At 47.1% G+C, this 13,477-nt stretch overlaps 1 protein-coding gene across 1 annotated transcript in view; it reads right to left on the bottom strand.

Moving 5' to 3' along the window:
• usp43b (ubiquitin specific peptidase 43b) overlaps positions 1–13,477 on the bottom strand; it is a 103,014-nt gene that overhangs the window by 13,761 nt on the left and 75,776 nt on the right. The window contains exon 7 of the mRNA XM_079519821.1: positions 13,366–13,475. Within this exon, the coding sequence (XP_079375947.1) occupies positions 13,366–13,475 (110 nt within the window). The remainder of the gene's footprint in view (positions 1–13,365; positions 13,476–13,477) is intronic.

Below are 13,477 nucleotides of genomic sequence, written 5' to 3'. Positions count from 1 at the left end.
AACATTCTCACAGCCAAACCTCCTAAATCTCTCCAGCAGGCCCGTGCCCCTGCATCAAATTATGTAGTACGCAGCAAGCAGAGGGTGGGTCTGCTGAATTGAATCATCATTAATACATCATTGCTGTCAGTTTACAGTTAGAGACAGTTAGATAGCCTTTAGGGCATTTCTGGCTTATTGGAAAGCAACTGAAAGATAAGAGCTACGCATGGGAGGTACTGTAGGTAGGGCATACAGTAGCAGTGGCAGTCATTTTGTGGTTCCACAAATTGAAAACCCATTCATTTTTATATAAATATTTTAAGACAGGAACCAAGCCATCAGGCATCATGACCATAAAACATTTGATTCTGTGGAAAATATATATATTTATGCTATATTTCATAAATAGCCTTTGTTTTGCGGAGTTCAAATTCACACACACACACACACACACACACACACACACACACACACACACACACACACACACACACACACACACACACACACACACACACACACACACACACACACACATACACACACACACACACACACACACACACACACACACACACACAGCATGGGGCTCCTTGCCATGAGGCCCTTCTCCATGAACAGTTTCAGTAGATTTTGTAGATTCATTTTGTTGACTGAAACATAATAAAGCTGGAGATAACCACGCCCTAGTCGCTCATATTGTTCTTGATTGAATTTGAAAGCTTGAAATGAGGAGAAGAACCGAAAGGTCTAATACCTTCTTCCCTGCCTTTGAAACATGCCTATATTGCTCTGAGAACTGTTTATATCAGTCAGGCTTTAGGAAAGAAGGAGTGCTTTGCTCCAAATGAAATTGATTTCCTCTCCTTCAAATGAAATCTAGAGTGTAGCTGCTGGCTGCACTCCAGCACAAACAACAAGCTGGACTCCTGTGAAGAAATAGGGAAAACACAAAACAGGGAACGGAGAAAACATCTGGTAAAAACAAAGACACCATAGTCTTTCATATGGCAAATATGGACATTCAGCTCACCTGAATGCATAAACTAGGTTACAGTACGTATCTTTATCTATTTTGTCTGTTTTAACCCATTCAAACCGGGAAAGCATCTGTGATATTTTCATTTTATTGTGTTGGCTATTTAGAAATAGCAGATCTACAAGGTCACAGCGCGTCACTTCATGCCGCACTGCAAGCTTATTTTTGAACATTTTTTAAATATCTTGAAAGTGTGAGAACTACTGATTTAGAAGGCATTTGTAGAATTGCATGAAGAAGGTTTTGCAGAATCGGTCTCAGGTCTTAATAGCTTAAGTTCCAAAGTAATGGTCAAGAGCATTAGTCTGCCTCTGCCATGCTTAGGTTCTCGACCAGTGATAGGCAACAGGCGCCCCGGTTGGAAAGTTGTGGCCATAACTTTAATATCTGGCCCGGCCAATTATTTCGTCAATCATTTGCAATATCTGACTGACAGTCGCACATGTACAGCAATGGCTTTGCACTGATGAAACCGGGTAGGATGAATGAATAGTTCTATTTCCATTCTTTGAATATTTTTCACTGTGTTTATCCTCTTTAGATTTAGTTAAAAAATAAACCAAAACTGTGTTTCACATGCCTGGCTTAAATAATAGGTCTACATTGTTTCTCTCTGTTCCAAGAAGAGACCTTGAAACATGAAAGAGCTCTTGTTCGAAAAGGAGTATCTAACTGTCCAGATAATTATTATTATTTTAGTTTTTTAAGAACTAAATATCCTATAATTGCCACATTCAAGGATGGGGCCTGCACACAATTATTGCACAAGCATTTTGTATGCACCTGTAACATTTGATTCATAACTATCAAGTGTACAGTCTAGTTATACCACACACATCTTTATTTATTGACTTTGGTAGAAATCTAGTTATTTTATATGAGTTGATTTGTTTCATGTTCTGGCTAACCATGCATGGTATGGCTCAAGGCCAAACTTACTTGCCAATTGCTTTTCTAGGCCAAAGGCACGAATAATCATCAGAAAATACGTGATTTCAATAATCAAGTACTGTAAAGGAATCTGTGTTGCTTACAGGGTGATTGAAATTCCCTAGATGCCATTAAGCATGGCTCTCATTCTGTATCTGTATTAAACTTTGAAGGATTATAATAGTGAATTCTCATACATACATTATTTTACTCATCTTCCAAACGGCCACCAGGGGGTTGAAAAGAGTAGAGGAGGCTGAATAAACAGTCAAAAAGGACACGCACATCTAAACCTATAGGCTGGGTGCCGGATCAAAATAAAGTCACAATGAAGAAATGAAAAAATCCGCACACCATTTGATGCTCCCACAATATCTTTACTGGTAGGTAACGTTTCGGGCCGCAGCCCTTCCTCAGACCTTCCTCAGACCTTCCAAATTGAGGGTGAGAAATGTCCCAGCCTTTCATGACTGCTTGTTATTTCAGCACACATGAACAGTAACATACCGCTATTATCTCAGACTTTTCAGGAACTTCAACACTGTTTATGGACACTGCAGGCAGCTAACCGTTGCATGCTGTCCGTTGAGAACGCGGCCTCACAGAACACGTCAACCTTTCTACACACGCTCACTGTCAATTCATTGTCAAAGACTGAAATGCTGAAAATGAAATGCAAGGTGAAAAGTAAATAGCTGAAATTAGTTTTCTTTTCATTTCAGAGGGTCGGTATAAGCCCCTCTTTGAGCTCAACGGGCTAAACGTGTGGGTACATGCAAAGACCACCCAAAGACATTTGCAAAGGAACCACAACCTTGGGATTTCAACCGGCCTGGGAAAGACAGGTTGATGGAAACTGTGACATGCTTACCAGAAATAAATACCAGTTCAAAATATATAATGTGCACTAATCCCTAAGAGTGCTGTTTGCAGTGGAGAAGTTTTTACTTCCATGCTTCAAGATGATTCAAAATTAAAGCAACTGTACATAATTAATTTATAATAATAATAATAATAATAATAATAATAATAATAATAATAATAATAATAATAATAATAATAATAATAATAATAATAATGTTAAGCTTTTAAGAGCAAATATATATATAAAAACATAGCATGGAGCATAGAGGCACACAATACAATGAAATACATTTGTCGATAAAACACAAGAGCAACAACAGAAGATAACAAAAACAAAAAGTCACAAATCACATGGGTAGGGGCTTTGTAAAAATGAGTCTTTAAAATGGGGCACAGACTCTGCAAGCCTGATCTCCAGGGGCAGGGCGTTCCAGAGTGACGGTGCCTGGATTGCGAATGCCCGGTCGCCTACATTTAGTACATTTTACAACTGCTATACACCAGGGACATTCAGTCAGTTATATTAAGCCCAGTTACAATGTCTTCTCTAGTGGACTTGAGCAACGAGAGGCCTCACCGAGCTAGTCGCAGGTGAGCAAGTTGCCGTGCTGAACGTTGCGAAGTCCACTAGATCCGACTCGTTCGAGTTATCTACCGATAGTGACAGAATCGTAAATTATTAGGTTAATTGTTTACCTGGCATCCCACAGTATAGTTTCTATAGTTTCATGTATGAATATTTGTTTTTATATTAGCCTATATTGTTTAGACTTATGCTAGGTTCTTGGTTTACTATCCTAGATCCTTGATTTATGTGTTTACCTTGCTTATTGTAAATTGCTCTGGATTAGAGCGTCTGCTAAATGTCTAAATTGTGAATTTATATGGCATATCACATTGTCTAGCTACTTTGGTGAGCAGAACTACCTTGCCATTTCAGTACTTTTAGTAGCAGAATGACTCTCTGCCTTTTTAGTTTTCTTTTCTGTCTTTTCTTTCTTTCTTTTTTTTAATGGAGGGGTATAGGGTACATTATTTGCCATGGCTAAAAGTAGATGAGGGAGAAGAACAGCCAATTGTTAATGCTGTGCATCGGTGCTAGAAATGACACATTATTTACTTGGACAAAAGATAGAGGGAGGAGGAAAAAAAGAGAAACCATTGGAACACTCGTCCAATCTTGGCAGAGGTAAAGTGATTATACTGTATTGGACTGTACACATTAGCTGTGTTAATTAAATAGCCGGCTGAGTCTGGCCTGGAGACGAGAGAAATCATATTTACAGATCACATGACTATGTGGGCCCTGGACAGAAAAATCTCCAGTGTTCATTTTAGTTTTTTACACTGGGGGTTTACTGTAAAATTGGACAGGTCCATTTAGGTAAATCTTTATACTTGAGTTATTTTTTTTTTAAACTTTTACTGTAAAAATGGACCGGGACACATACATTTAAGTCCATTGTTACACTCAGAGTTAAATTAATACTGGACTGGGAAGCATACATTTAGGCCCACTGTTACACTTAAATTACCAGTGGGGAGTTTACTACAAACATGGACTGGTAAGGGTACATTTAAACTCAGAGGTGATTAACATTTGTAATTTGACTGTGTGTTTGTTGTAAAAATATTGACTAACCCAGCAGGTCATCAGTTAATTTTCTCACAGCACGCTGTATGGCTTCACACTGTTAGAGCCAGCCAGTCCGCCCAATGCATGGGGAGACACTAATTGGAAATCTGTTTGGCTACATGATTAACAGCACGTTACTACAGTACTGCTGTGCCGCGGAACCTAACTACAATCACAGTGTGAGCAAACAGGCAATCGCGTGCACACACACACACACACACACACACACACACACACACACACACACACACACACACACACACACACACACACACACACACACACACACACACACACACACACACACACACAAACAAGCGCAGAAATGGAGCCTTTGGCTTCAGCAAGGTAAATAATTGATTTGACAGCGACACACCACCGTGGTACGTCTAAACAGGCTGTGTCGTTCGCATTTGTATCATGACATCTCGCGTTCCACTGCAGTCACAACAACACCAACCGCAGAGAGACAAACAAGACAAAATGGGTTCCTCATTAGCCACTGGAGCATAGAGGAGAGACTGGATAACCTTCTGACCCAATCATTGACTACAACTCACAGCACACTAAACTAGGCATTACTCCTCCTGGCCATTTTACAAAGTCAATGTTTAACATTAATTTCAGCACGGTATGAAAATCTACTTGCAAGGAGCTGAATCTGTCTTGAGATTCATACTCCAACATACAAAACTCACAGGCAGGCAAAAGGAGAGAATATATAACATAACAGCCACATTTGGGAGATATGCAAGACCCTGTACAAAGTCGGCAGCGCGTATCTGTTGCAATACACGACTAGGCTGCACTGCTGATAAATAATGAACTATAATATTTACTGGTACTGTATACTTACTGGTATTTACAACCATATTTATTTGGATTTAGTGCTCATACAGCAGGCATACCACATTAAATAAGTATGCTATAACTGACATGAAGACATAACAGTTTGCGAATTATAGCAGACATATTATATGTCCCAGTTGGCCTTCACTCCCATGCAGGGGAAGCCACCAGCAGTGCCATCCTCAATTCATATTATTTTGAACATTATTCATCGTCCATGACTTTTTATATTGTAAAGGCAACTGGAGAGAGTGAAATGCACTAGTACAGAGAGCTGACTATTAAGAACATCTCTTTCTGTTTAAATGTGGTTGCGCGCTCACCCGTTGTTCCATCTGACATGCTATCATTGCACATCAAACGCAGTGCACTGTATCATTTAGGTAATCTATCAGAGCACATTATTAATAGGCCAATTAACACAATTTATGTTTATTCCCAGATTAGAGTCAGACAGATTAAAAGTGTAGCTAAAGAATTATTTTCAGCACAATTATGCAACAAATACCAGCAGCAGAATTAGGTCAGCATGATCCTATGTGGCCCTCAAATCTACGTCACACCGCTGATATGTGGAGCCCCCAGGGGCCACATGCGCAACTTGGCATCGTTTTCTGACATCAGTGCTTGTTCCGTTTGTGATGTCCGCCACCCACCAGTCTCCATATTTGGGCACGTTACGTTTTTTAACGACCACTATCCACTGACCCACCAGGGAATTTAAATATACCAGAGGTACGTGTCAAAGTGGCCCTCACATCTAGAGATCAGACCAACCGCTATGCGGTCCTCACACCGTATGTCACACCGCAGTTGGACCGACAGCCCGACTTGAAGCATTTTTGTCAAGGTGCTGCTGTGTTTCCTCAGACTCAGCAGCCATCGATGTAGAGCATCATGCTGAGAGCTTTGGGCACATCCTATGTCCTCAGTGTCACTTGCCTGGTGTTGCCTGTTCGTATCGGCTTTTCTGGCCCTTGAGGCTTGCATTCTATCTGCAAGAGTTTTGGCCCGTTTCTATGAAACTGGAGTTTATGATGTAGACAGTAGAGGTGACACTGGACCATTCAAGCCTCCTTTGTGGCTGCCCTGCGTGCCAACATACAACCAGTAGCATCATTGCAGGCAGTGAAATGCTTGCCTTCGGAAATTCCCTCAACAGTATGGAAATAAATAACACAAAACAAGTGAAGACATGCACAGACTGCCTTCGTAATGTGTCTTCCAAGACATAATGATAACCCTAGGCATGTTATTTTAAGTGAGCATTCGCGAAATATTTCGCTTATGGGAGGTTTCCTACTGGCAAACCGAGCTGCAGAACTTCATTTATGAACTCCCACAGGGATCAAAAGGTCCCTGCGGGTTTAAGAGATGTGACGTCAGGCGCTGTGCCCCCGGGGTATAGAAGGCGCGCCTACGTCACCAGCTCTCATTCTACTTTTCTCTGCCAATAGAGGACTGCAAGACTTCTTGAACTCGAGTGCGTTGAATGTTTTAAGCTTCACAAGCCGGACAAGAGAAACGAATTTCTTGAGTACCGTGAGGTTCGACGCATTTTTCAAAGCTTCTTGAATATTTTCACGTAATTATACGCTGTTTAACAGCCTTTCTCGGCGCTAGCCAAGATTTCCCGCTGTTAGCTTAGCCAAACTAGTGTTAGCCTCGTGCGACACACTAGCTTTGCCTAAACACAGTTAGCCAGCTAGCCAAACTTGTTGCGCGGCGTTTAGAAAACGCTTAGCTTCTAGTTCTGTTAGCTTTAGCTAGCTTTAGCTTACACCGGGCTGCCGGTGTAGCTTAGCTTTCTTCTTCGGAAGAGAGATGGTTTACCCCCGCACGAAGGCGCGGAAAAAGGAAGCCACAGGAGGAGAGGAGCCGAAGCGGGTTTGCCCCGTCTCTGGATGTGGCAACACCATGGCAAGGGAAGACGGACACGCTGTTTGTCTCTATTGCCTTGGAACCGCTCACGCACGCCAGGCGGCCCAAGGAGGGGACGGACTGGACTGCAACAAGTGCCTTATGATGACTTTCGAGATTAAGGAAAGCAGACTTCGGCGTTGCCTAAACTTTTACGAGAAGCTACGCCTTTCCAACCGACAACCCCCTCCTCCTCCTCCTCTTCGAGACCCCTGGCCCTCCGAGGTTCTCACCGGTGGGGGACCAAGGGACGCTCCAAGGAAGAAGCTGGACTACCCGCCGCTAACACGCAGCGCCCCAGCCTCTTCGACAGCCGGACAGAGGCCTGTTCCAGCACCGCGGAGCCGCGCTCCGGCAACGGTCTCTAGCTCCCAGGCCTCCATAGTCAGGGCTACCGACTACGAGGTCTGCGGAGCTAGGCCAAAAGCTACAGCTACGCCTCGCTACCTGGCCCCGCCGGCTTCTCTCCCCGCAGAGGCTCCTCCACGTGAGGAGGCTAGGCCCCGGTCTGGGGACCGAAACCCTCCCATACCAGCACCGAGACACGGTAGGCGTCCTACAGTGTCCAGCGCCATGGAGGAGCGCCTCGACCCATCTCCACAGAGGAGCTATCGCTCTGACCGAGAATGGGCCGAACAGGAGGAAGGTGAGTTCTCTGATGAGGAGCTCCCTTCACGCCAGTATCGACAGGAGGACTTTCACGTTCTGGATGAAGTGAACGTCTTCTACGACGACGAGGGTGACGAGAGAGACTACGACGATTACGAGCCACGTGTCACTTTCCATGAAGACGACATGGACGTCGACTCTCAGGGGCCACAGGTGGATGCACCTGTCAGCCCCCCACCCCAGCAGGACGAGCCTGCTGTTCCTGTGATGCTAATGAGGGACGACTCCCCCATTATGGACATCTATAGGAAGGGAGCCTTTCGCTGCCAGCTGGAATGGCCAACATGCACCACCAAGGCACGCGCATGGCTGGGGATGTCTGCGGACCAACTCCCCCCCCCACCCCCGAAGAAGCAGAAGCTTCCTCAGGCCCCGGAGTTCATGGACACCATGCTCCGCCCCTGGAAGAACCCCTCTGTGAGTGCGGAGTTCCAACACCGCACCACAAAGGTGGTCCCCGACATGGTGGACATTGGCAGCATGGGCCTCCTCGCCATGCCCACCATGGACAGGGCAATGGCCGCCTACCTAGCCAACCCTCAGGCTCCCAGGGTCATCCCGCTGGAGAGGGAACCAGCCTTCACCAGCACCATGGACAAGGAGGCCTCCAAGCTCAACAAGTGGCTCCATGCCCACTTGAGCTTTATAGCCAAGGCTACCAACGCCATCGCCATCCTGCAGGGCTCTGTTAAGGCTCTCCTCCTGGAGATGAAGGACTCTTCCACTCCAGCTCAGCTGGCAGAGCTACGCCGCCTCAACCATGAGATGGCAGCCCTCCAGTGTGAGATTGCGGAACACACCAGTGAGTCACTGGTGTGCTCCGTGCTGCAAGAGAGATGGAGGTGGGTTAACCTGGCTCCTCTCTCCGATGCTATTAAGAAGGAGATGGTGGGCAAGGACATCTCTCATGAGGGCCTCTTCCACGGGGTCCTTGAGAGTATGTCCATCTCCATTCAGCAGGCCGAATCCTCTTCGAAGACGATGAAGGCCCTCGAGCCACTGGCTGTCCAGGCACCTCCTAAAAACCCCAGGGGAAGGAAGGCACCCTGGAAACCTAAGGCAGGTGAGAAGGGCCCACCCAGGGCCCCTGACCGTAGCGGAGACAGACAGCAGCAGCGCCCGCATCCCAAGCCGGATCGCCGCCGCTCTCCTCCTCCCTACAAGGCCAGCGCTTCCAGAGGCCGAGGCGCAGAGAAGCGGAAGTGACACCCCCGGCCGGGTTCAGAGGGGGGCCTCGGCCGAGCCCCCCCATCATCTCCCAGTTCAGAGACTAGCGCAGGAGGTAGTGGTCACGGACCTCACCTCCGGGCCGGCGCCCAAGCGCTTGCGGAGGGAAGTACATGCAACTGTTGCCTCTGTACTCTCCCTCCCAAAAAATGTTGTTGTAATGTGCAATTCACAAAGTGTACCTGTTTTTGTACCAATAAAGTTGACAAAAAACAAAAAAACACAAAAAACAACAAAACCATCTCTGAAGGGCATAAGCCCACCCATGGGAGATATAACCCATACTGGGACAGCGCAGGCTGTCTCAGGCAAGAGCCGTCACGCCCGATTTTTCCGTCACTTCCCGAAAAATCCACTAGAGGGAGACATTACACCACAGGTGAGTCTTCCCCTACACAGGCCATCCCTCCCCGCCCAGCCATTGCTAGGAGTCGTCAGAGGGAATTCCCTATCGAGTCATCTGTCACAGTGGCGGAAGCACGGGGCTTCCCCGTGGATCATCCGTACAATAGCGACAGGATACAGACTCCAATTCGCCTCGAAACCGCCCACGTTCGAGAAAGTAATATTCTCCCGAGCGAAAGGGCGGGAAGCGGACATTTTGCAGCAGGAGATTTTTTCTCTGCTGCAGAAGGGCGCTATCACAGAGGTGCCCCCCCACCAGTCACTCAACGGGTTTTATTCTCGTTATTTCCTGGTGAAAAAGAAAGGGGGCGGGCTTCGTCCTATACTGGATTTGAGAGCCCTGAATCGTCATCTAAGAACATTACGTTTCAAGATGCTGACTCCGCCAGTCCTAATGCGCTCAGTCCGCATGAACGACTGGTTCACGTCAATAGATCTGCAGGATGCATATTTCCACGTTCCAATTTACCCCCCCCACAGAAAATTTCTGCGGTTCGGGTTCAAAGGGAAAGTGTACGAGTACACGGTTCTTCCCTTCGGAATGTCATTGAGTCCGAGGGTTTTTGTCAAATGCACAGCGGCGGCTATAGCCCCACTGAGACAACAGGGTCTTCGTCTAGCCACATATATAGACGATTGGATCCTAATGACAAACTCTCCACAAGAGGCTCGGTTGCACACACATCAAGTGCTCAACCACCTCTGCTCACTAGGGTTCCAAATAAACCTAGAAAAGAGCATGCTGACGCCGACTCAGTCTATAGACTTTATCGGAATAAGGCTGGATTCAGTTTCTTTCACAGCTCGCCTGAGCAAGGAAAGAATGGAAACAACATTACAGTGCGTGGCATCGTTCCAGAAGGGACGTTCGATTCCCTTCCTCACGTGCCTTCGGATGGCGGGGCTTATGGCCTCAGCAGTCCATTTAATCCGCCTGGCCAGATTACACATGAGACCATTCCAGCGATGGATGAGCTCTCTACGTATACCTATGTACCGTCGCCGCCAAAAAGTGTTAGTGACGTCACAATGCGTACTAGCCCTTCAATGGTGGGCGAACAGACGGACTCTCTCAGAGGGCGTCCCTATGGGGAGACCTCTGACGAGGAAGGTGGTCACCACGGACGCAAGCATGTCCGGATGGGGAGCCACACTGGAAGGCTATACAGCCAGAGGGATATGGGAGGGACCTTTACGATCCCACCACATCAATTACCTGGAACTGATGGCGGTCTTCCTCGCACTAAAGCACTTCAAACCGCGCATTCAAGGTTGGCACGTCCTAGTCCGGACGGACAACACGACAGCTATGTGCTATATCAACAGACAAGGCGGACTCAGGTCCCCTCGTCTTCATCAGCTAGCACGCAGACTCATATTATGGTGCGACACACACATTCTATCAGTTACAGCGTGCCACGTCCCCGGTCTTCTGAACACAGGAGCAGACCTGCTGTCCAGAGGTCCCCTCCGTTACGCAGACTGGTCCCTACACCCTCAGGTGGTAGCCCAGGTCTGGAGCAGATTCGGGACACCCGAGGTGGATCTCTTTGCCTCAGAGGAGAACACGAAGTGCCCTCTCTTCTTCTCCATGAGAGAACCATCGCCGCTGGGACTAGACGCTCTGTCACACCGGTGGTCCAAGACGCTACTCTACGCCTTCCCCCCCCTAACCCTGATTCTCCCCACTCTAGACAGAGTGAGGACTCAGGGTCTGAAGGTGCTATTAATAGCCCCGTCCTGGGGGGTATGGAGGTCAGAAATAGCCCCTCTTCTCTTCGATCATCCATGGCAGATTCCTCTACGAGCGGATCTCCTCACGCAAGCGAAAGGGGAGATCTTCCACCCTCACCCCAGAGACCTATGGGTCTGGCCCGTGAGAGGGTGATGTTGACAGCAGCAGGCCTTCCCCCGAACGTGGTGGCAACGATCCAGAAGGCCAGAGCCCAGTCAACAAGGAACCGTTACGACACGGCCTGGCGCATATTCGAGCAGTGGTGCTCGGATCAACCAGACCACGTAATTCCTTATCAGGCCTCAGTAGTGCACATACTGACGTTCCTTCAGGACTTCCTAGACAGAGGCCTAGGCCTCTCGTCAGTTAAGACCCACCTAGCAGCCATCTCAGCATGCCACGTGGGCATAAACGACCAGACAGTGTGGAAACACCATCTGGTCAAACTATTCATGAAGGGCGTCCGTAGAGAACACAGGGTTGTAAAATCCCTGGTTCCCTCTTGGGACTTGTCCCTGGTTCTGGAGGCCCTAACCACGGCACCCTTCGAACCACTACAGGCAGCAAACCTGAAGTGTTTAACACTCAAAACTGCCCTCCTAGTTGCTTTGACAACTGCAAAGAGAGTAAGTGACCTACATGCACTCTCGATCTCTCCAGAGTGCATGAGGTTCGATGACAGGTCAACAAAGGTCACCATCAAGGCGAACCCGGCCTTCATTCCCAAGAATGCCCTCTCGGTGTGTCTACCAGTAGACCTACAAGCTTTCCATCACCCTCCTTTCATCTCCGATGAAGACAGGAGGCTGAACTGCCTCTGTCCAGTAAGAGCGCTTCGCACTTATGTGGACAGAACGAGTCCCTTCAGGAAAGGGAACCAGCTGTTTGTGTCTTGGGGTACCAAGACCAAAGGGAAGCCTGTTACAACAGTCACTATCTCCAACTGGATAGTGGACGCCATCCGTCTGGCCTACACTAGCCAAGGAAAGGAGCCCCCACAAACGCTGAGGGCCCATTCCACACGAGGTATGGCAGCATCGTGGGCACTCTATAAGGGGGTGTCGATCCAGGAAGTCTGCACTGCAGCAAGCTGGTCTACACCCTCGACGTTCGCCACATACTACAACTTAGATGTGGCAACGCCCTCTCTGGCACATGCGGTCCTAGGAGCGGCTTCTCTATAAAGAGGCCCACTCCGGCCCTCTGTGCCATGGGATGCACAGGCGACACTCTGAGTTAACCTGTACATCTCCCCAGGGACCGGGCAAATGACCATTGTAGTCATTCAGCCCACCTTTTACCTCCGGTCCTAACATTCACTCGTTGGTTCAGGATTCGGGAGTTGATAAGGTCCCATAAGCGAAATATTTCGCGAATGCTCACTTAAAATAACATTAAGGTTACTTTAGTAACCATGGTTATTTAAGTAAGTGAGCGAAATATTTCGCGGAACACCCTTCTGTCTTGCTATTGGCAGGAGAAAAAAGTTCCGAATGAGAGCTGGTGACGTAGGCGCGCCTTCTATACCCCGGGGGCACAGCGCCTGACGTCACATCTCTTAAACCCGCAGGGACCTTTTGATCCCTGTGGGAGTTCATAAATGAAGTTCTGCAGCTCGGTTTGCCAGTAGGAAACCTCCCATAAGCGAAATATTTCGCTCACTTACTTAAATAACCATGGTTACTAAAGTAACCTTAATGTTTATTTACATCTGTCTCCCCATGATCAAGGCAAGATAATGGAAACAATATTGTGTAGTTTGTGTGTGTGTGTCTAGTTAGTGTGTTAGAGTAGAGAAAATAATGGTTAATGTATTTTTCAATAATCTTAATCTAGCATTAGTCTTGCAAGGCAGACTTTTGATTATTGGTATTAGGTTCTCAATGATTTCAGGCCAGGCTGTTACTGTGGGAGTCTCTTGACTGACATGCTAAAAAAACAACCACAGACCGTTGGTTTTGTATGGTATTTATATTCTGCTTGATTCTGAAAAAAAGGTATATTAACGTTCGCAAGTGATAGACAAGTGCACAGCAGACAGCTGGTGGGGATAGAGACTTTTTCGGGGCAACAACATCAGACTATCTGTGAGGCTGAGACTACTGTTACCTGTGCCTGTGCTCCATTGATCATCAGGTAGTAAAGCTTGCTGAGGATGCTCTGTTGCAGCTGGTCCCAGGAAATGGACCGGTCCTCTCTCATTAGGAATGGAGGGCCAAAC

This window comes from Electrona antarctica (assembly GCF_951216825.1).
Source record: "Electrona antarctica genome assembly, chromosome: 14".
NCBI classification, from domain to species: Eukaryota; Metazoa; Chordata; class Actinopteri; order Myctophiformes; family Myctophidae; genus Electrona; species Electrona antarctica.
This window is presented reverse-complemented; position numbering and strand designations above follow the sequence as displayed.